The sequence below is a fragment of the Herpailurus yagouaroundi genome, unplaced genomic scaffold, assembly GCF_014898765.1.
Source record: "Herpailurus yagouaroundi ecotype Mexico unplaced genomic scaffold, PumYag 28, whole genome shotgun sequence".
In the NCBI taxonomy this organism is placed as follows: Eukaryota; Metazoa; Chordata; class Mammalia; order Carnivora; family Felidae; genus Herpailurus; species Herpailurus yagouaroundi.
The window spans coordinates 132,756,953-132,780,856 of record NW_024412376.1 but is presented as its reverse complement, the minus strand read 5'-3'; the positions used below and the strand labels follow the sequence as shown (position 1 = coordinate 132,780,856).

The following is a 23,904-nucleotide window of genomic DNA, read 5'->3' as shown; positions in this document are numbered from 1 at the left end:
TGTACAGGAGCAGCCCTTTCCTCAGCCTTCCCTCCACAGAATAAATTAGGTTGCTTGCAAGAAACAATTGTGTTGAGTATACATAAGGATCCAGCCAGACAGGCAGGTTCTAACATTAGTACTGTAAAAAGATCATATCTCTAATTCCAAACAGATCATTATTCCTTCTAAAATGAACAGTTCAAAGAATATTAATGCAGTTACTCTGTGAGTTCAAATAACTCCAGTGTCCTATAACGAGAATTCACTTAATGTCACTGAGGGCTCGTGAACTATTTAATATTATCAATATTTAGTTGACAGTGCACCAATAAACTACTGTGTAAATAGTGCCATGAACTTCAGGATACTTAAGTACATAATATTGACCACACCCTCCTGGGAGCTGTCTCCTGCTTCCTAAGCATTTATCACATCATTGTCCAGGTGTTCCATCTGTAGCTTGGCCCCTTCTTTGTCTCTTCTCTTGTTACTCAGTGATGGAATTGTTCAAGGCTTATACCTGGCCCTCTTCGCTTCTTATTCTATACTCTCTCCCTGGCTCAGCTCATCCATACCTGCAGTTTCAATTATAATTGATACATACATATTTACCAGCCAACACTCTCACTGGAGCTCCAGATGGTTATATCCAGTTGCCTCCTTGACATCTCCCTCTGGCAGTCTCAGAGGCATCTTGAACTATGTCCAAAAAGCAATCTAGGACTTTAACCCCCAAGACGTGGTCCTTGTTTCAGACATGGAACCACATACCATCTACTTGCACAAACCAGGAACTTGAGAGTTAACCTTAGCATTTTCTTCTCCTTCTCACTTCCATCCAATCTATTTCTTATTCATTCAATAATGTTTACAAAACAATATGAGCCAGGCCCTGTTACTGAGGGTAACATCCCTGAGGATGCAGCAGTGAAAAAGCACAAAACTCTTAGTCTTTATGGAGCTTACATTCTAGTGGTTGGAGAGAAAATATGAACAAAATAAGCATGTTGGATGGTGATAAGTCTTGTCAATTCTACTCCTAAATATATATGGAATTCATTTTTCTGTATTGCTTTATCTACAATACCACTCGGTCTTAGACCTCTTCATTTTTTTATAGCAACTACCAGAATATTATTCTAACTAGTCTACCTAAATCCTCTCTTTCCTTACAATCCATTTTCTATATTTTAGTCAAAAGGATATTTGGATGATGACAATACAGTTAGCATTTATTCATCACCTTACTATAACTAGGCATTGTTCTAAGGATTTCAGTGTATCATTTAATTCTTTTGTTTAAATTTTTTTTTTAATTTTATTTATTTTTGATAGACAGAGAGAGCACAAGTGGGGGAGGGGCAGAGAGAGAAGGAGACACAGAATCCAAAGCAGGCTCCAGGCTGGGAGCTGTCAGCACAGAGCCTGACGCGGGGCTCGAACTCACAAATTGCGAGATCATGACCTGAGCCAAAGTCGGACGCTCAACCGACTGAGCCACCCAGGTGCCCCAGTGCATCATTTAATTCTTATGATAGCTGATAGCCGGCGTGGTTACTTGATTGTCTGTCTCCTCTAATGGGCTGCAAGTTCCATCATGGCTACTTTTATTCACTAACACATTCCCAGTAGTTGGTCTCTGAATATTGTAGACTTTAAAAAAGCATCTGTTTTATAATGAATAAAGTTGATCAGAGCTTAAGTTAACAAGTGTATAGCAAAGAAGACATGTTTTCTGTGGTGAATATCATCATTTAGCAACCAACCTTGACCCTTATCATAAGAGTTGACATTTGACACGATGCTTTTTTTTTTTTAAATGAAAAGTTCTCCACTAATTTCAGAATATTTTCAAGTAGGTATTTATGTCATTTGCTACCTGCACATTAAAAACAGGAAACTGCATTTTGTTGACCTAGGCAAAGCATCAGGTGTTAAAATGCACTGGGTGCATAAGTCTTAGGTGTCTCACCTGGAGGGAATTGTTTTACCGTAAGTGTTCAATATAAAAGAAGGTTTACTGTAATGTAAGCTGTGTTTTATTCACTGATGAAAGAGTGGTAGACATTACTGGTCTTCACCACTATCTAGTTCTCCTCTATTTTCATGGACACTGAGATTAACCTCCTTTTTGTTTTGTCACTAGTTCTGGTATCAGACTGTAAGCAGATGTGATATGCTTTATTTTTGGGCCAAAAACTTCTGGACCTCCATTCTCTCTCCCTCTGCTCTGGTGACCACCAACGTTCCACACAGTAGACCCTTGATTCAGCTGCATCCCTGAGTGACTACATGGTACGTCCTGCCCTCCCTTCCTCCCGGAAAAAATACCTGCAGTGTCTTTGAGTATGTGAAAAGAAACTTAGGTTTAAGCCACTGATATTTGGGACATGATTACTACTGCAACAAAAGTTCAGCACATCCTATACGTAACCTAGTAAATTCTTGGCACCTAAGTACTGCTTCATACATTTCATTGAAGGAATGGACAAATATATGTATTCATTGCAATTACTGATAAAGATACATTACTGATAAAAATACTCCTTGGGCAATCATCTAAACCATTTGATTTTTTTTTTCCCCTAGGGAGTACTTTTTTAAACTTTCTATCACCTTACAAGTTGACATAAATGTCTTGTTAAACCATTCTTAAGGACTTATTTTACTCAGTTTCTTTCTTTTTTTTTTTTTTTTTTCAGTTTATTTACCTTGAGAGAGAGAGAGAGAGAGAGAGAGAGAGCGTGCGAGCACACATGCATGCGCCCACAAGCAAGGCAGGGGCAGAGAAGGAGGGAGAGAAAGAATCCCAAGCAAACTCCATGCTGGCAGCACAGAGCCCGATGCAGGGCTCGAACTCACAAACCAGGAGATCATGACCTGAGCCCAAATCAAGACTCAGATGCTTAACCAACTGGGCCACCCAGGTGCCCCTATTTTACTCAATTTCTTAACAATGATTTTATTGGAAAAGCACTCCACGTAATACTATTTCTCCCCACAAGTATTATTATATCCTCCAGGAATTGCCTGGCAAGCTGCTTTCTGATAGTACAATTATTACATTGTGCCAACAAGAGTTCTATTTAAAAGAAAAACACCTTTTGGATAATATTTTATTCACCTTTTAATAATATTTATATGTTTCCACAGAGAGGGGTTCTAAAAACCATAGCTAGAGAACTTAGAGGTTTGTTAGAAGGAAAAGAAGAAAGATAGGCAGCTTACAGCAGGGATGATAATGCAGGGCTGTGGAGCCAAACTGCCTTCTTTTGAATTTTGACAGCCTCAGTTATTAACTGGATGACCCTGAGCAAGTGACCTTGCTCCTCTGTGCCTCCTCTCCCTCATCCGTAAAATGGGGGCAATATCAATAATCCTTTAAAGAGTTGCTGTAAGACTTAATAAATGTAAAGGATATCGAACCAACACATGGATCCCAGAAGCTCAATAAATGTGATCAATCCTACTGTTGGTGACTTGCTACAATATAGAAGAGCACTGGATGAGACAGAGCTCTGATCCCAACTGCGTTCTTGGACAGGCTCATGACCTCCCTAAACCCCAGTTTCCTTACCTTTAAAACGGGATTAATATCCAACTTTTAAAAGTACTGAAGAAATGAAATGGGAAAAACATATACAAAAACAACAGCACAATGTCTAGTAAATAACCTATGCTTAATCAAAATTATGTCAAAGAGAGAAAAGGGAGTACATAAAGCAAAGAAAGTGACAAATTATAGTAAAGACCAATCCTTATGGACTGCCAGATCCAAGTACAATTTAAAGGATTTAAAGGTAAGTCTGTGTGGAACAATACAGGTAAAGAGAGTCCCTGACATTTTCAGTTTGTGGTCCCCTTGAAGCACGTTATTTCCAGGGAAGAGGATAGTGATGTTTTACAGACATGCAAACAGACAACCTCTGTCTATACTCCTAGACACTTGGAGGTTTTTGAGACTGATGCTTCAAATGGCCATTTGACCCATTTCAAATGAGTCTAGTGAAGCTATGGCTCATGCGTTCTTATGAGTTCCCAATTTGATTCTCTACAGAAATAATATTAATGTTTGTGCAACTTTAAATCGGAGCTTCCCAGAGAATGTCTCAGCCTTTCCTCACCTTACCATCTGACTTGCCTAAGGCCCGACAGAAAGTCATTTCAGATTGGCCAAGTATTTAAAGAGCATAGGAAAAAATACATTCACTTCCTCAACTGAGGTAGTTAAAATAACGGTAAAACAGAGGAAAAAAGAAAAGTCTTAATTTATTTTGGGGGAACTTATTTTATAAAAGGGAAATTGACTTCCTCTTTTCTCAGCTACTACAGAATAATAATAAAAATAGCATATATGTTGGTACTTTCTTTTAAGAAAATAAAAGGAAACTTAGAACTACTAGATGAAAAGGAATCAAAAGTATTTAATAAAGTAAAAACCATGCATATAAATTAAAAATACATTAAAAGCCCTTTACATTTAGATAATTTGGAGGGTACCATGTTTAACTTGAAATAAAGTTCAAATTGAAAATTGGGCATAATTGAAATTAATGTTCAAATATAGTTTTCTCTCCAAGCCAATTATTACATTTAATTTCTTGGGGCACATGGGTGGCTCAGTCGGTTAAATGTCCAACTTCGGCTCAGGTCATGAGCTCGCAGTTCATGAGTTCAATCCCCGCACTGGGCTCTGTGCTGACAGCTCAGAGCCTGGAGCCTGCTTTGGATTCTGTGTCTCCCTCTCTCTCTGCCCCTTCCCTGCTCACACTCTTTCTGTTTCTCAAAAATAAATAAACATTAAAAAAATGTTTTTAATTCATTTCTTTTATTACTAAACTACAAACGTGGAGAACACTCTAACAAGTGTTCTATAACAGTAAAACTGTAGAAACTAAGAGGAATGAGCTCCAGAATATATTCTACATATTTTTAAGTTGAATGAGCATTTTAAATAGCCTCTGCCAAGAATTAAACTGAAAGAAAAATGTATAAAAATATCTATATAAAATAACCATCACATTTGTTTATGAAAAAAATCAAATACTTACAATATCTTCTATTATCTCTTTGATAGCTGCCACAGCTAAGATAAATAAGAGAGGAACCAGTGTTGTGTAGCGACCTGTTGGTGATACATCAGGTATTTGCTATTTGGGGGGAAAAAAAAGAAGAAATCCAGTGAGAACTAGCAAGTTTATAACATATTTAAAAACAACCACGTCGTATTGCCTCTTAAAATATGCTTCAGTGATTTTACTCTCGCGGCAGACTAACACTGAGTGAGGCAATTGGCTCGTATCTAGTAAGTGGCTGGAAGAACATGATAGCTCGCTTCATGGCAAGCTGTTGTATGTAGGGGAGTTAAATTAATACCATACCATCTTTAAAACTGATATTTTAAAAACACACTGAACCACATGGGAAAATAGCCACGCATTGTTGTATGGTTAAAGCAGAATGTAAAACATATGTATTATACGATCTTCTTTTTGTAGGCTAAATGAATAAATAATATTTAGGGTTGGGAGGGGCAGGGGGAAAGATGGCCAGCAGAAAATACACCCCAAATTTCAGGGTAGTTGTCTCTGAGTGGTGGAAAAATAATAGTTTTAATTTTTTTTACGCTTTGTTGTGTTTTCTTATTATTTTTACAATGAATGTATGCTTTTTAATACAATGAAACTTGTTTTCCCTGAATTATTACTTACTCAATTACAAAAGGAAATGTTTAAAAAAAATTTTTTTTAATGTTTGTTTATTTTTGAGACAGAGAGACAGAGCATGAACGGGGGAGGGTCAGAAAGAGAGGGAGACACAGAATCTGAAACAGGCTCCAGGCTCCGAGCTGTCGGCACAGAGCCTGATGCAGGGCTCTAACGCATGGACCGTGAGATCATGACCTGAGCCAAAGTCGGAGGCTCAACCGACTGAGCCACTCAGGCACCCCAAAAAGAAATGTTTTAAAATGGTAATTCTTATATTCTAAGGTTCAGAACTATTACTGTTACTAAAATAAATATTTAATTACTATTTCAAGAAAAACTTCCCTCCCTCTTTACCATCAAATTTCCTCCCCGCCATATTGAATGTATAGAATGCTAAAAATAAGCTGACAAAAATGAATCAAAAGGCTTGAAGAAGTAGTGGAATTCTGATATCGCCTGCAGCAGGAGTTGGAAATGTCCACCCCAGCCAGCTTGTCTCTCTGTGTTTTAGATGCGCTTCAGGAGATGGGTCATGGGCTTAACAAAAACATTTATTAATATCTGAACATTTGGCTTTGAACTAAAGTTTTATGACATGACTTTACCTGCAGCAGTGCAATAAAGAGAAAAAATGAGTTAGCAGCTCTTCTGAACTGAGAGTAGAGAAATCTTGGAAGGAAGGTGATTATGTTGTATTTCGCAGTGCTAGAAAACAAAATGAAAGGTAGCATAAAAAATTAATCCATAATTAGCACCCACATTTACAAAATTCTATTACCATCATATAAAAAATGAGATGGACAGCTGCCCTCTATTTCAACTTGGGAGAATACTGCAAATGGTCATTAACCTAGATGAAAGTAAATGAAAAGACTTATCTAATTAAGTGGTAAGAGTTTAATTTTCTGCATAATCTCTTTTGTTCTCTTTGGCCGATCATCCTTTTTAACATACTAGGAGTAGCTTACAAAGAAAAGCAACTTTAGTTAGGAGAGTATATAATACACTAATAAAAAATAAAATCTTACCAAAAAATCAGGAATTTGAGCAAGGCCAGAAACTTTTTCTTTTAGTATTACTTATTTTTGAGAGAGAGACAGACAGAGACAGAGTGTGAGTGGGAGAGGAGCAGAGAGAGAGGGAGACACAGAATCCAAAGCAGGTTCCAGACTCGGAGCTGTCAGCATAGAGCCCACCGTGGGGCTTGAGCCTTGAGATCGTGACCTGAGCCGAAGTCGGACACTTAACCGACTGAGCCACACAGGCGCCCCTGTAATTATTAATATTAAATGGTTATTTCTCAAATCCAGGAATTTGGCCACTGGAGAAACACTGGGCTCATGAGAGGGGTAACGGGGTGCTCACTCCATCCAGAGGCCACTCAGTGAACAGTGTTTACAACGGTGATAATTTTTATGCTGTTGTTGGAAGGCAAACGTACCAGCACAGGAATGCAACAGCCCTCCATTCCTCAGCACCATACTCAATCTTCACAGCTATCAAAAGCCAGAATTTAAAGACTATTTAACCAAAAGGAGTTCTTGGTGAGGGACTGCAAAGGCCTCTTACCAAATCTTAAATTTTGTTAGCCAAATGACTGACTAACAATAACCACTCCTTCTTGTAACAGCTTTACGACAAAGGCATTTACCCATGAGCAGCTTTCGCCATGCAGACACTATACACAGAACTGGTACAGTTGGTAGGGTATGGCTGTTTACCCTTTCTGTTTACCTGCTTCCAGCTTCCAGATTCTTATTAATATCTCCTTATTGACTAGAGGATGAAGAAAACAGCAAATTCGCACTGCCTCCAGTAAGTTCTCAAATATGAACCGATTTCACCGAAAGCTCTTGGTGAGCATTTCTGTTTCGGCCAGAGAGGAGAGATGGCCTATCGGGTGTCGCTGTGATGGCTGGCCTGACAAGCCATCTCTGGCAGTTCCTACCTGACTTGGTTATTGCAGAATTTTGTCAGCTGGGGCTGGTTGATGAATATAGTCCGTATTTCCTCCTGGTCAGCCAGTGAAGTCTTCTCTGAAACATCATCTGTCTTCTCATAACCTTGAAGAGAGACAGTCTTTTGATTCAATAAGAAACGTTTCATTTTATCATCCAGACAACAACATACTTCATAACTACTTGAGATTCTAAAATTTGTTCAGAGCTAGAAGCTTCTCCCTGATTGGTGTTCTTGTTTCCTTCATAATAGAAAAGGAAAATACCCACATCTAATATTTCAACTAAAAGTCAGCATTTAATAGTCATAAAAACTGACCCATTTTAAAATCTTTGCAAATTATGCAAATTTTTACTCATTGTTCCCCCATAAATGTTCAACTTGTTTCCTTCTGTTATGTAAGAATCCATCCAAAAGTAACAAAACATTTTAAACTAGTTGACTTTACAGTTTTAGAGAAGAAGAACAAGACAGAGGCAATTCAAAATACATTTAAAGAACTTAAGTATACATATTTAATACCTCTCTGGGATTTTTTTTTTTTTTCCTTTTTGGGTGAAGACAGAAACAAGATAAACATTAAGGTTTATAGAGGCAACCACCATGTTCTGATATGACCACAACTCACTGTAATCATCTTAATCTTTCCACTAACTGCAATTTATGTTCATAATGAGCTTCAAATTTCTTAAGACCATTTCAAGTCATCTCAGCGTCATTCCTTCTTTTTATGTTTCTTTTTTTTTAATGTTTTTTGTTTTTTAGTGTTTATTTTTGAGAGAGAGAGACAGAGTGCGAGCAGGGGAGGGGCAGAAAGAGAGGGAAACACAGAATCTGAAGCAGGCTCCAGGCTCTGAGCTGTCAGCATAGAGCCTGATGCAGGGCTTGAACTCATGGACAGTGAGATCATCATGACCTGAGCTGAAGTCGGATGCTTAACTGACTGAACCACGTAGGCACCCCTAAAAAATTTTTTTTAATGTTTATTTATTTTTGAGAGGCAGAGTGTGAGTAGGGGAGGGGCAGAGAGAGGAAGATACAGAATCTGAAGCAGGCTCCAGGCTGGCAGCAAAGAGTCTGATGGCGGGGCTCGAAATCACAAACAGTGAGATCATGACCTGAGCCAAAGTCGTCCATTTAACCGACTGAGCTACCCAGGTGCCCCTGTTTATTTATTTTGAGAGACAGAAAGAGAGATAGAGAGAGACAGAAAAAGAGGGATGGAACAAGTGGGGGAAAGGCAGAGAGAGAGGGGGAGAGAGAGTCCTAAGCAGACTCCACAGTGCAGAGTCCAACTCAGGGCTCGATCTCACAAACCATGAGATCCTCACCTGAGCTGAAATCAAAAGTCAGACACTTAATGGACTGAGCCACCTAGGTGTCCCTCAGGATCATTCTAACAATGCAACAGATTCAAGCAATTTCAACTGGGTAACGTCTTATCGCAAAGTTGACAACACTTTAAAAATACATACAAATTCTCAGGGTACCGGGATGGCTCAGTCAGTTGAGCATCTGACATTAGCTCAGGTCATGTTCTCATGGTTCATGAAAGTGAGCTCCATGTCGGGCTCTGTGCTGACAGCTCACAACCTGGAGCCTGGTTCAGATTCTGTGACTCCTTCTCTCTCTGCCCCTCCCCTGCACGTGCTCTCTCTCTCTCTCTCTCTCAAAAATAAATAAACATTAAAAAAAATACATAGAAGTTCTAAAAGAACATAAAACATTAAACTGCTTCTTTTACCTTCTAGTAAGAATTAACTGAGACTAGATTAAATCAGTCCTTACTCCTTTCCTAGAAAGAGCCACCAACAGTATTCTATTAAAAACCCAGTTTTCTTCTCTTTTTATTCAGGCAATTCCAACTCCTCCTATAAAACCTGCTGACAGGGTTTCTTCTGAAGTACTCTAAGATGCTAAGTCAGTGTTTCTTCTCTGTATTCCCATAGCCCTCTGCACTTCCCAGTCCCCAGCAAAACACCCAAATCAGAAGATTTTGTTACTGCCTGCTTCTGAGTCTGTCTCTCCTTCCCAGAATGGGAACTCCCAGAGGCCACACCCAGAGGGTGTGTTACTCATCATTGGAACACCAGTACCAACCAACAGCAGGTACTCGATAAATGTTTGCTGAATAAACACCAAATGACAAAGGAGTGGTTACTTGGCCTTTTCTTTTCTTTTTTTTTTTTTGAGGGCAAGTAAATGCTTCTCCACCCATTGATAAAGAACTAATGGCAGCCAAGTGCTGGTAACAAAATGTATAAGAAAAGCTTGCCTGTGGGGTCTGTTGCTATATGAAACCAGAAAATCACTTAGGCTTTCTACAGAGGTGGGCAACATGAGTATGGGGACGCAGTTGTGTGCAGAGGACGCAACAGAGCTGAAGCATAGACAAAGGGCAAGGTAAAGGCAGTGCGATGTGCTGAAAAAGCACACGGGCAGATCTCGGGAGACCTCTCATGCTGGCGAAGAAGTCTGGAACGCATCCTCTGGTTGGCAGCGAGCCACTGAAAGCTTTCCAAGTAGAGAGGCGCAGAGTGAGGATGGTCACTCTGGAGGCCACATGGCTCCCAAGTGAGTGCTGTCATATCCATTTTACAGTCTGAATGAAGCACACAGGCAGCTTTGCCTCTGCTCGCATGGTTAATAACTCTCTTTCACCATACCACGTTTTAGATACAGGTTTCCCCCCTGGTTTTATATAATCAAAATTTTATATATGGATTGCTATAGACTGGACATTGGCATCTCCCCCAGATTCATATGTAGGCAGGTAATCCCAAATTGATGGCATTAGGAGGTGGGACCTTTGGCAGGTGATCAGGTCATGAACCCTTGGGGCTCAGGCAGTGGGATGCCCTGCGCAGGTGTGATACTGAAGGAGGGAGGGAGAGCTGCACAGAAAGCAGGGAGCCAGGCACTCTGCCAATGGGAGCTGCCAGTCACCCTGTCCTGTCTCTTCAGGGCTCCAGGGAGCTCAGCCACGCAAGCTCTTCCATCAGCAGTGATAGAGAGACCCCCACAGGCACCTGAAGCCCGTTCCCAGGATGTCGAAAGCCAGGTGTCACAAGTACCACCTAGCATTTGGCCCAGAATCCCTAGTTACTCCTTGCAGGTGGCAGCAAGCCAGCAGTAAGTAGACACAGGGACCTCAGGAACTCTCAGGAATATCTCAGTGCATGTGCCTAGCCTCACAGGTCCTCAGGAATAATCCATGAAGGCATCTGGGAGAAAGGCTGGTATTCTTACTAAACTGGAATGGGAAAGTCTGTCACTGTTATACTTAGAATCTTCAAGGAACTCTCATCTTACATTATAGAAATAAGCAGGTTAGGTCTGGACATATGGGTAACATATCAATCTCTCAACATCCGATCAATTAACCCACTGGTAGATGACAAGAGTCTAACAGCATCGGGCTAGCACAGCCTGACGCACCCAATCTCACAACAGGGGTAGACGCACCCGTAGAGCCCAAATCTTCAAAGTCTGTTGGGATACCTGGCAATGGGGCTGTGCTTCAAATCTGTTGCACACAACTAATTCTCTGTCCCTCCACAGAGCTGAGAAGGGTGCTACCAATGTTTAACTCCCCGACTCACCTCTTTCCTGACCATCTCCTTCTCCAAGTTGAAATTGACATTTAATCTGTGAATGGGATTTTTACCATCAAACCTTACTAGGAACAGATCTGTCTCTCTTGCAGGCGAGTCTGCTCCTATCATGAGTTGAGCTTACAAAAAAAATAAGAAAGCAAGCTCATTTCCTGCATTTTCAAGTTCTTGGGGGAGCGGGGGCAGGGGGGCATCTCAATATGGTCCCAAGTACAGACACAGAAATTAATGATAGTGACACCAGATCCACACTCCTTCAACATATCTTGAATATTCCAGGAAAACCGCCCCTAGTCACCCCTGTGTCCTCAGTGTTCACTCAGGCATTTGACATCTGCTAATAGCATCATTACTCTTCCTAAACTAAAAGTGCTACAGGGCGAACCCTGGCAGGCACAGTCACACACAGCACTATAAGGAACAGATATGAAGCAAGTCTCAACGGTGCCTTCTGAACCACATTAGTTTCTTTCAACATTGCACCCTCCAATGTCCGTAATGTCTTAAAACCAATCAGAAGGAAACCAGTCTCCTAAAATAAACTATTCTGCACTAGCTTTTGTGGAAATGAATAAGGAGGATACTTTTCCCTATTTATGCAAGAAAGAATAGGCAATGATTCAGTAATTCAGAATTCCAGGTACAGTGAAAATTCTATATGTAGTGTCATATCCTGCTTATTATTTCCCCAGCAGAAAAGCACTTTTGTTTTCCGAATTGTTTTTAACTATTTCAATTAATGCAAAGTTAGTATTTAAATGATAAAATTACTTCACAAACCAGGGATTTTACCAGACTCATTTCTGCATTCTTAGTTATAACAGAACCAAATGCTATTTCTAGACTTCTGAAGGACCAAGAGTTTCAATATAGGGAAGCAAAGAGTCACATACCACTTTTAGCCACTGAATGTGCTACAAGAAGATACTACCTTGTATTACTAAAGAGGGATATAGAAGCAACATCCTCCTGGTGACCATTTCGGCTTTCAGCAATAATTTTCATTACCGAGTAAACAGAAGGTGCTGATGAGTCAGCATTCTAATCATGGCCCTGAAGTGAACAAGCGTTCATCTTCCCCTAACGGTATTTGATCATGAAACCCACTTGGTGGTTGTGAGGCAAGCTGTGGTTCTTCCACTGAGTACTTATGTGACCCTGTGAAAACCATGTAATCCCTGGGGGTTATTTCTCTCCCCTTGTAAAAATGAGGAAGGTAGGCTAAGGATCTGAAGTTCTTTTTCATCTCCAAAGTCTTATGAGATTAGTATTTGCCAGGAACCAGGGAGAAAAAAGTCAATACATCATTTGTTCAGAAGAGCAATGAAATTTGAAAACAAAACAAACAATTCCCTACTTCAGCCAGATGATTCACAGCAACAGCTGCCTTACACGGCCTGCAGCAGAACTCAGTTACAAAGTCAGACTGCGGTCCGTGTTTGAAAAGGTAAGTAGTGACTATCATCTATTGCCAGCAACTATCTGGCACCCACTTATGACCAGTGACTACTGGGTTAATTAGTATATTCACATATAGTCTTTCTTCCTCTGCCCAGATTCATGGTCACATGCTTGTATGCACACAATATAATGCGACAGAGAAGAAAAATGTCTAACAGATATTAAAGTGAAGAGCTTTGAGTCTTTTTCATACAATTAGAGCCGAAGTATCATCTTTGAAATTTTCTATTTCTCACCACAAATATCATGCCCCAATAAGACTGATCATGTGTTCGTTCATTTGTTCATTCATTCATGCATTCACTCAACATATTTCAGCCTAAGTGCCTACTATGTCCCAGCAAAAAGCTTCAGGAACAGCAGAAAATAAGACACAGTCCCTTCTCTCAGGAACTGGCTTTCTAGAGTAGAGCAAGATAAATATAGATCATGGTAAGTGTGATGAAGAAAATAAACCAAGTGATTGACAGAGTGATTGACGGAACCCTCTCTGCTTCAGTTTCATCATCTTATGATGGAGATGATCATAGCGTCTACTTCAAAGGTAGGTCATGAGGGGTCATGAGGCCCCCATGAGCTAATAAATACAGAAAACAATGCCTGGTATATAGTAAAAGCTCACTAAACGTTAGCTGTTCTCATTGTTGCTGTTGTTACCACTATCACTACTGTGGCTTTATACTGAGTGGTAAGGGAAGGCCTCCCCAAGGAGAGGCTGAGGAGGGACCTCAACCAGGAATTAAATAAGGGACAGGGTAAACCCAGCTGGGGAAGAGCAGGATGCGGCCCGTGTTTGAAAAGGTAAGTAGTGACTATCATCTATTGGCAGCAACTACCTGGCACCCACTTATGACCCAGCTGGGGAAGAGCTGGGTAAACCCAGCTGGGGAAGAGCCTTAAAGACAAGAATAAGGTTGGCATTTCCAGGTACATAAGGATAAGTAACAGTGAATAGGAAGGCATCAAATAAGGAGAGGCAGGGCCAGATTGGAAAACAGTAAGAAACCTGAATATATATTCTTAATGTGGTAGGAATCCACTGAAAAGTTGTAGGCAGGAAGATTGTTTCGAGGCTACTGGGCCAATTCAGGTAAAAGATGATGGGGCCTGCGTGCCATAGCGATGACAGGAGATGAAATGGATGCATACACATTTTTTTTTGGAGGTGGAGCTGCTCTGACCCTTACAGCCTCTCCACAGCACACATTACCATCGTACCCCTGTATGATGCCACATATACACACTGTCTGAAGCTAAAGCCCAAGATGAGGGAGACATTTAGGATTTTAAATGCAACAAAACTGGGGTGCCTGGGTAGCTCAGTTGGTTGAGCGTCCAACTTTGGCTCTGGTCATAATCTCACGGTTCATGAGTTTGAGCCCTGTGTCGGGCTCACTGCGTCAGTGTGGGGCCTGCTTCGGATCCTGTGTCCCCCTCTCTCCCTGCCCCTCCTCTGCTTGCACTATCCCTCAAACAAACAAAAATAACAAATGCAACAAATGATCAACCCCTTAACAGAATTCTCCGTACAAACACTCCTATCCTTAAAAATCATGCATCATTTTCTTTATACAACATACCAATTGATAATACTGAAACCAATGGTATACTCAAGGAAGGCATTAAAGAATCATAACTGGGAACACAGACCATGGAGTGAGAGATACAGTTCAGGTCCATCAGTTATGAGCTAGGGTCATCTTTTAAAAAGCTTGCTTTCTTCCTTTCTTTCTTTCTTTCTTTCTCTTTCTTTCTTTCTTTCTTTCTTTCTTTCTTTATGGGGAGGGGGGATGCAAGCAGGGAAGGGGCAGGGAGAGACACACACACACACACAGAATCCGAAGCAGGCTCCAGGCCCTGAGCTATCAGTACAGAGCCTGATGCGGGGCTTGAACTCCTGACCCACGAGATCATGACCTGAGCCACCAGGTGCCCCGAGCTAGGGTTGTCTTAAGCAAATTACTTAACTCTAGCTGCCAACTTTGTTTCATAGGTTTTTATGGGGGAATAAATGAAATAATGCATGTGTAAAAGTACTTGGGATAGTGCCTAGCTCCTCATGCTCATACAACAATTCTAGCTATTATTTTTATTACTATAATCAGAGAGGCAGACTGTGGGGAAAAGGAATAGGCTTTATGGTCAGATCTGTATACAAATTTGTACAGAACACCACAAATTATTTTGTGTTCTGAGCCTCAGGTTCCTCATGCATAAAACAGTTATTAAGAGAATTAAATGACATTATGTTAGCACAATGTAGCACAACCTTATCACTCATACATTTCCTGTCAGCCCATCCTATATCCAGATATTATAAAATTAATCACCCTTTCAAAATACTTGAAATGAGAAAAACAAGTTTTAAGGACATTAATGTAGGTACTAATATTTAAAAAAAATTTTAATGTTTATTTTTTTTTTAAGAATGAGTGAGAGACAGAGCACAAGTTAAGGAGGGACAGAGAGAGGGGGAGACACAGAATCCGAAGTAGGCTCCAGGCTCAAGCTGTCAGCACAGAGCCTGATGCGGGGCTAGAACTCAGGAACCGTGAGATCATGACCTGAACCGAAGTTGGACGCTTAACCGACTGAGCCACCCAGGCACCCTGGTATTAACATTTTTAAAATTTGTGGATAAATTATAATGAAAATTGTGACCAGTGTCTAAGTCTAGATAGCAAAATAATGCATTTTACCCTATGATTTTATAAATTAATATTAAGTAAGTAAATGTTTTCCCCCAAATTGTCATCTGTGTGGGGGGTTATGCAACAGAAAAGCAAGGGTGGGTAGGTAGGAGGGAGAAAAGAACAAAATACAAAATCATTCTGTTGCCTGGTAATATGGTTATAGCACCACTGAGTTTCTGTAGTCTCAAGTTTATTGCAGTTATAAGTAAGGCTAAAACTGGAATCAGAGTTACCTATTACGTTATCTCCTAACATATTCCGGAGAGTCCAATTGTATATCCTTTTGCTCAGTGGCCTCAAATATTAGACATTAAAGAGGTCATGTTAATTGCTCATGGTTTTTGACACAAAATGAGGTCATCAGACAAACAGTCTTGCTTGCAACAGTCATTGGATCTAATAAAAGAATATGAACTGAAAAACTGGCCAGAGACTTTAGAGGCACAACTACAAAACTTAGGTGTAATTAAAGTTAGGGGCTACTTATTGGGAAACCATGAGCATCATCCTTTCCAAAATTTTAGTATGTTTTTATCCTGTGAGAAAAATAACAATTAGAAGTCATCATGTAATAGTAGTTTTGCTTTGTTTTTGGCTCAAGTTTCTGGAACAAAGCAATCTTTGGCTAAATATAATTTACAGGCTTGTATTTATTTTGTTTTTAATGGTATCTTACTATATATATAGTTTATTAGAAACATAGAAGCAGTTACTAGAGGTACAAAAGAGATTTGAAATCCCATATGCTGTGCTGTTGGAGCAGAAGAGCGATTTCAAATGTTCGATTGTGAGCTTGGCAGCAGCTGCTGAGAGAAAGAACAAAGGGAAGAAAAACCACGGCGCTGGGAACAAGGAACGGGGTGCTTTAGAGGTTAAGACTCACACGCTACATTTTCAAAGATGGCATTGAAGAAATCAAACACCTTTAAAAGTATGGAAAATGGAAATTATTTAGCAATCTGTCTCAAATTTCTAGATCATGGCTGCAATAGCCAGAAGGGAAATGCAATTTTCAATTGCAGCAATATACCTTCCTGTTGATTTATACCTGACTGCTGATTTAGGCTCAGTGCAGTGGACATCTGCTGCTCATTTCAGCTCAGCATCTGCTTCTCCTGAAAAATCCTTGGTTTTCTTTGGAGAACTCTTCTTGCACAACTGCTGGCAGTCTTTAGGGTCTGCTGCAACAAGTTAGTGTTCCCCTTTTTGACTTAAAGGTGGGCACATGGCCCATGGTCGACTAGAAATGGTCAATGTGCAATCTGGATGTATGGAAAGGTTGAGCACACATAAGACTGATCTGAGCTATCCATCTATTAGTCAAACTGCCTTGGAGCATCCTTGGCTTTCTTATAAAGCTTTTCATTTGATTCTGGGAACTATTCTTACCTACTTCATGAATATGCTCAGCTTCCATACTATGGAATTTTAGCAGAAGCATTTCAGTCCTCTGCTGGAAGTTTTCTCCCAATGTCCATCTAATGCAGACCACTGACACCATATGTGGCCCAGGCCACCAATCACCAGCTGACTTTCCTGCTCTGCATGGAATAGTGACCTGCAACCATAATGCAACTTCCCTGCCCACAAAATCACCAGGCTGCCTAGAACCTTCCCCCACTGGCCCTACTTGCTAGAGCAGATCTCCTCTGATATTAACAGCTGTCCTAACCAAGCCCTGAGTCCTGCATGTTCTGGGATAACTATGGGTTCTCACCCTAAAGAATTTGCACTACAGTCAAAAAGCTTTCCACATCCCTCGCTTTCCTAACTTCCCCTCCTTTTTTTTCTCATTCATGCAAATGGTAGCTCATTACCCTCAAGCCCAACTGAGTTACAACAAAATGTTGTAACAAAGGACATCCACTTACTCCAATGATGTAAAATACGGTTATCTGCTTCAAAAATGGGTTGCTTTCAGTCTTTAAAAAAAGGAGTGAACTCTTTTGTAAGGGTTTTAAATAATTTTCTCAAAATGATGAAGATAAGGGAACTACTTCTAATGGAGAACTGCTCATGGTCCGAGCCAGTGAGTACCATAGCAGGACAATACAGGGAAATTGATTAAAGTACAACCTAGCTCTAAAGCTTTAACACTAATGGAGGTATTCATTCATTCAACAAATAAGCTTGACCCTACTTCTAACTCTATTTCTCCTCTACTTTCCCTGTTTCATATCGATAGTTTTTCCAACCATAAATCTCTCCTACCCTCATGGTCTTGTTAGATGCTACTTAGATGTGAAAGCACCCTCTCTGACCATTCCTCTTTGAAGTATCACCTACAAAAGTTTTGAATATAAAGTGGTCTTTTGATCACTCCAATATTAATCTTTTGACCTATAGTTTAGGTATATTGTGGTAGGGTCCCCTCACTAAGGAATGGAAACAAACAAACAAAACCTTAAGGCAACCTGCCTATACCAGTATGTGACAACATCCCTCATGACCTTGTAACATGAGACCACTTAATCAGACTGCATGTTTGTGTGTTACCATATATGGGAGACAAAGAAATAGAAAATGTATAAAAAAAAACTATGCCATGTGGTGTTCGGGGCTCACTTCTTCGGGTACAAACCCAACTGAACAGTGCCGGCATGAATAAAGCTGCTTCCTGGAAAGAAAAGCCTCAGTGTCACAACTCTCTGTGTAAGAATACTGCTACATTACAGCAGCTGAGAATAATAGATGTTACAGATAAACCGAACTTAGGCACTGAGACAGGACAGGCATAAGGGCACATGAAAGTAACTGTCTGGTATGTTACTCTAATATCAGGAAGAAACGAAGAACACATCAGGAAATTTTCTTGCATGTAATAAATGTTCACTAAATTTTCTATTTTAATATCAGGCATCCAAAAATTCCCAGTAGTTTACAGTTTTTTTGCCTGTCTTGATACCCACTAATATATTCTTCTATCAGGACCTGTCATACAATAAATGGTAAAGATATTTTTCTTTAAGTGTCTTTGTGGGAACTGATCTAAAAATAAATAAGCGTGAAACCACATAGACAACATTTCTTATCTAGAATAGGAAAAAAAAAAAGGCTATTTCCTGAACTCATGCTGAATTGCAGCAAACTCCAAAAGTAGTACTATCAATTCTAAGAGGTGGACGCTAAAATAAGTATTCCTGACATCAGGAAGAAAGGCTTTCCTTAAGCAGTATCACATGAAAATCTAGGGCCTACCTAGTGTTGAACCTCACACATAGTAAGCACCCAATTTCCTTGGCCGTCAGCCTTGCATGTTAACCTTGGAAAATAATCATCTTGGGCATGCTGAATTGTTAGAAATAATAACGAACATTTTTATTAATGCTAAATCATGCTTAACAGGAAAGGAAGAACAATAAAAGATGGAAGGAATTTAATGATACCTCCTTGAGAACAGCCCATAGATCACTTGGTCAGATAAAAGCAATAAATGGTACGTTCCCAAGAATATATATATTAGATATGGACTTAAAACTTGGCACAGAAACAGACTGCACTAGCAGTGAGGGGTTTCAACTGCCAGACATCCACCAGGCATCTCCTCGAGGTCTCAATTAGCTAAAAGCACCATTGACTTGTCTCGCATTCAAATTCATCTCTGAGAAGGTACAGACACAAGATGAGGAATTGCCACCATGGACTGGACTCTAATCAGTGCAAAAGTGATAAAACAGAACTGAAACTGTAGAAAACATAACTGTACCAAAGAGCTTTTGACAGGCAAAAAAGGGGAATACCAGGCTAAACCAGACACGTATGTATTCTAGACTTTGGGAGGACACATTTTAAGTTATCATCGAGCAAAAAGGACAGAAGTCTGGAAGGCTGTCTAAAGCAACATGCTGACTGACTGTGGAAGTCCTGACACAGGGGAAAGGGAGGTGTATTCAAAGAGAGCAGTGCCACTGCACCAGTAAAACATAAACAAGATCACGGAAAAGGTTGGAAATCGGCTCACAAGTTCAAGAGCGAATAATAACAGATGCACAGACATCTGAGAACAAAGGAAAGGTGTTTTTAAAAATGTTACACTGGGGCAACTGGGTGGCTCAGTCCGTTAAGCGTCTGACTTCGGCTCAGGTCACCATCTCAAGGTTTGTGAGTTCAAGTGCTATGTTGGGCTCTGTGCTGACAGCTCAGAGCCTGAAGCCTGCTTCGGATTCGGTGCTTCCCCCTCTCCCTCGGCCCCTCCCCCATGTATTTCTCTCTCTCTCTCTCTCTCTCTCTCTCAAAAATAAAAATAAATATTAAAAAAAATGTTAGAGACTACTAAATGTTTTCTTGCCTTCCATGTGGAGTACAAGGAATTGCTGGGACAGGTGTGTCGCCTGCAACTGATGGTATAATGTTAACAGAAAATAAAAGAAATAACAGCGCTTCTCAACTCCTACTTTTCCTACTTCATTCTCCATCAAGGGTGATCAACTTAAGACTTTCTTAGAAAAGCTGGAACAAACATTAGTTGGAGGAATGAGGCACAAAAGAAGGTAGAGGCTTGCTAAAAAAAGAAAAGCCCGCACCTAGCTGCTCTAAATGAACTCATATCTGACAGCATATCTAGGCCTGCATCTACATACACACACACACTTTCAAACCTGCAGAGCTATGAGAACCTGCAGAATCATTACGTGGATTGTCACTCATCATAGAAGACACCATGGTGAATGCGAGAGGTTATAGAAGTTGAAGGCAAGAAACAGCTGTCCCAGTGCTCTAAACAGAAAAGACTATGTTTACAAACATAGTCTACATATAGGTTTCATGATCATGTAACGATGTAGATTCTCAACTAGTTGACCAACATCCTCAGACAGGGCTCACACTGGAAATTTCCTTTGGTTCCCCCCTGCCTTCAAGCCCTTCTGAAGGAGCTTACCCTGAGATACCCTTGATTCCTGCCCCTCTACTCCTCTCCTGACCTACTACCCTGGCCTGGTGTGTCAGGGTTAACAAGGGGCACCTGACCAGCTGGGCCAATCAGATCCCCTCCTGGGAATATGGACTTATGGTCCAGAGACATAGGCAGGCAGACTCAGCACTGAGCAGGGACCGTCACAGAAAGTGGGGCTGGAGGGGGTCACACTACCCTGAAGCCACATGCAGGCCAAAGGTACAAAGTATCTTTGAAATAAAGTACATTACAGAGGGGAAAACACAGGACAATACTGTCCAGAGTGAGTGACCCCGAAGACTGAGTCCCATGAATCTATGCTCTGATACAAAAGGATCCCTTGAGACAGTTAAAATAAAAACATAAGTTCAAGAGGGCTCTGGAGCCAGACTGCCTGGATCCCAATGACAGGATAAGGGCATACATGGCACTACTAATAAACGTGCAAATGACATAAAAAATCAGAATTGGAGAGGGTTTTGGGAGTTTGGATAAACTGAAGGTTCTAGAAAGCACTTGCTAAGAATTAGACTTGGCTGAGAATGGAATGGGCTGTCTATTTTCACACTGAGAGGTATTCAAGCAGGAACTGGGTAACCAATTGCTAGGCCCGCTGTGTCAGGGACTGTGTTGCACAGCTCCCTCCCACTCTGCAATTCTACAGGGCTATCTTTTAAAAACGATTTTTTTAAAGAAAATTCTGAGGTCATCAGAGAACCATAAATACAGTGCCAATACATGACCAAGTTTTAATCACTTTATACATGGAGAAAAGCATTATGAATTGATAAAAATCCTGGCAAGCTAGTCAACCTCTTCGGTAGCAAAGCATTCCTAGTAAGATATAACTGAATGAGCCAGCCCTGAAAACATACTGGGGAAAAAATACAAATAAACAATCATGAAAATTATCTGAATTATTACGACTTCCATTTTTAGAGCCATTTATGCATTTTATAATGTAAAAACAGGTAGACACATGACCGGCTCCAACAGACTAGTTCTCATTTTATTAACAGCAGCAGAAACAGTCAAATAACATTGTTTTGCTGCTGTATTATTCTCAGGATGAGTCAGCGGAGTTTGACAGCCACCTGCTTCTTACCTCCATTGTGACTTTGCAAGAGAGAAATAATACTTCTTTATTTTTTAACAAGGCCTCAACCATCAAAAACACCCTGCAAAGAACCTAAAGCCTACCTGCTAATTAAGACTTTGGCAGAGAAGTCGGTTTAGCACACACAGCAACATAAAATGCCCACAAGCAAGAATAGCATTTTACTCTACAGGACGCTGCCCCGGGTAAGGAAAGGGGTGACACTCTCATCTGCCTATTGAAGATGAGCAGTGTCACAATCTGGCATGCAAAGTATCCAACAAGTTCACTGAACAAGGCTAGAAAAAGGGGAAATCCATAAAGGAACACCAGAGAACTCCACCAAATCCCAATGTGACCTTAAGAATGGGTGTGGCTGGGGAGGGCTGGTCTGCAGTAGGCACTGTGGTTAGTATTAAAGAACCTACCAAGACCGGTTGGACAAGATAGGCTCAAAGATCTAGGAGTCACCTTCACAAAAGCAAGTAAGGCAGAGCTGGCTTCCTTCAGGATGTGGCTAAAGAGCAAGAGAGAAACCTCCACCAAGCAGATTAAACCAGGGTGTGTGAATGACAGCTGGTGGGCTGCAGAGACTGAGGAGACCCAGCACTGTGCTCAGTGACATCAAAGCAATGACACCTACACATGTGTGAGACTGCCATCAACCCTACCCAATTCGCAGGTGGAACAAGAATGATGCAAGGATGGATTGAACAGATGCTTCAAGAACTTCTTGCACTCTAAATAAAAATCACCCACTGCAGGGAGAGCCTAGTAATTCAGTGCTTGTGTCTCCACAGGCTATCACCACTAATTAGAATCACCAAGTCAGCCCTGTAGATCTGCTGGAATGGCTTGGCCATTGTTGAGCAAAGGGGAAAATACTCACTGAGATTTTAAAACCACTCCAGCCCATTAAAAACCCCAGCTTCCAAAATCTGAACAGCTTGATCTTATCCCAATCACTCAGCAGACACAGGTTCAAGTAATATTTGCTTAGCTTAGCGCCTACCTTATAGCAAGTGCTTTCATTTAATTTCTCCACTCTGAAGGATGTCCCTGCAGCTTGGAACACCTCAAGAACCAAAAGAACATGATGAGGACATGAAAGAAAGTTCTCATTGATTCTGATTATGGAGTGAAAAGTCATGACAGTAGAAGTATCAATCCCAAATAGATTAAATCCATACAGTTCCTGGACTTCTAAAATCCATTGCAGCAGGTGAGACACTGATAGTTATGTTTACTGAGATTCTAAAGAATATTCAAAGATGAAGGAGGTAGAAGATGGAAATCCCGATTTTAGAATAAGTGCAATATTCTAAGAAAATTTAAAGAAATGCACACAAACATACATATGGGCACATGTGGGCCTTCCCACTCTTTTCTAAGATGCAAGGATATTTTCAGTCCTTCATGCCGGTGTTTTCTATCTCAGTAAATGGCACCATCATTCTGGGCTGAGGGCCTAAAATTTTATTATTAATTCTTGATTCCTCTTTTTCTCTAATGCTCCACATCCTATCCATTAACGAATCTGTTAAATCTACCTTCAGACCATGTTCTCAGTTTGACCACTTCCTGTCACCTCCACTGATACCTAGTAGTCAAAGCCACTATCACTGCTCCTTGTTTCCTCTCCTATCCCCAAGGTGAAATCAGAATCTCCGGGGGTCAGTGTGCTTCAAGCTCCTTGGTGCAGCCAGTCTACTCTCTACACAACAGGCAGAGGATTTACCGGTAGGTATTATGACCATTCTGTCAAAGGAAAATGGAGTCTCAGGTTATGTGACTTGCCCAAGGCCACACAGCTTGGGAGAGCCAGAGGTCAGTTATCACTCCAAGCCTATTGGGAGCCCAAATGCTTCATTTCATTTTCTCTTAAGCCAACTATTACAAGGTGACAGTGTAAGGTGCTGAGGAGAGTGGTGACAGTGCTAAGAAAGTTATAGTCTCAAGTTCTGTTGTTGTGCCGCTGAAAACAAAGGCACTCCACTTTTTAAGTGGCTACCATGTTAAATAGTCTGGTACCAAATAGACTAATAACACACAAAGTATAAAGAGTAAAGATGTTGATTCTAGTTTGAGTCAACGGAATTTTTTAAAAAGGACAATTCCAGGGGCGCCTGGGTGGCTCAGTCGGTTAAGCAGCCGACTTTGGCTCAGGTCATGATCTCGCGGTCCATGAGTTTGAGCCCTGTTGTCGGGCTCTGTGCTGACAGCTCGGAGCCTGGAGACTGTTTCGGATTCTGTGTCTCCCTCTCTCTGACCCTCCCCCGTTCATGCTCTGTCTCTCTCTGTCTCAAAAATAAATAAATGCTAAAAAAAATTAAAAAAAAAATTAAAAAAAGGACAATTCCAGCTGAACATATGGAAAAATATGTCTGATATCTCATAAGGAAAACTATCATACATATTGCAATCTTGGTATTCAGACTTAGTTAAAATTAAAACATAAGGGAGTTCACCAACCATACGGATAAATTCCACAGGGAAA

At 40.7% G+C, this 23,904-nt stretch overlaps 1 protein-coding gene across 5 annotated transcripts in view; it reads right to left on the bottom strand.

Moving 5' to 3' along the window:
* The window catches only part of ATP8A1 (ATPase phospholipid transporting 8A1), a 230,889-nt gene that overhangs the window by 189,494 nt on the left and 17,491 nt on the right, over positions 1–23,904 (bottom strand). For 3 of the 5 annotated variants that reach the window (XM_040484719.1, XM_040484746.1, XM_040484727.1), the window contains exons 1-4: positions 20,016–20,094; positions 7,639–7,753; positions 6,296–6,395; positions 5,034–5,132 (exon numbers count right to left, since the gene is read on the bottom strand). In XM_040484719.1, the coding sequence (XP_040340653.1) occupies positions 5,034–5,132; positions 6,296–6,395; positions 7,639–7,753; positions 20,016–20,079 (378 nt within the window). In that variant the 5' untranslated portion in view covers positions 20,080–20,094. Of the gene's footprint in view, positions 1–5,033; positions 5,133–6,295; positions 6,396–7,638; positions 7,754–20,015; positions 20,095–23,904 lie in introns of those variants that run through there. The other 2 variants (XM_040484736.1, XM_040484757.1) reach the window with 2 other exon arrangements.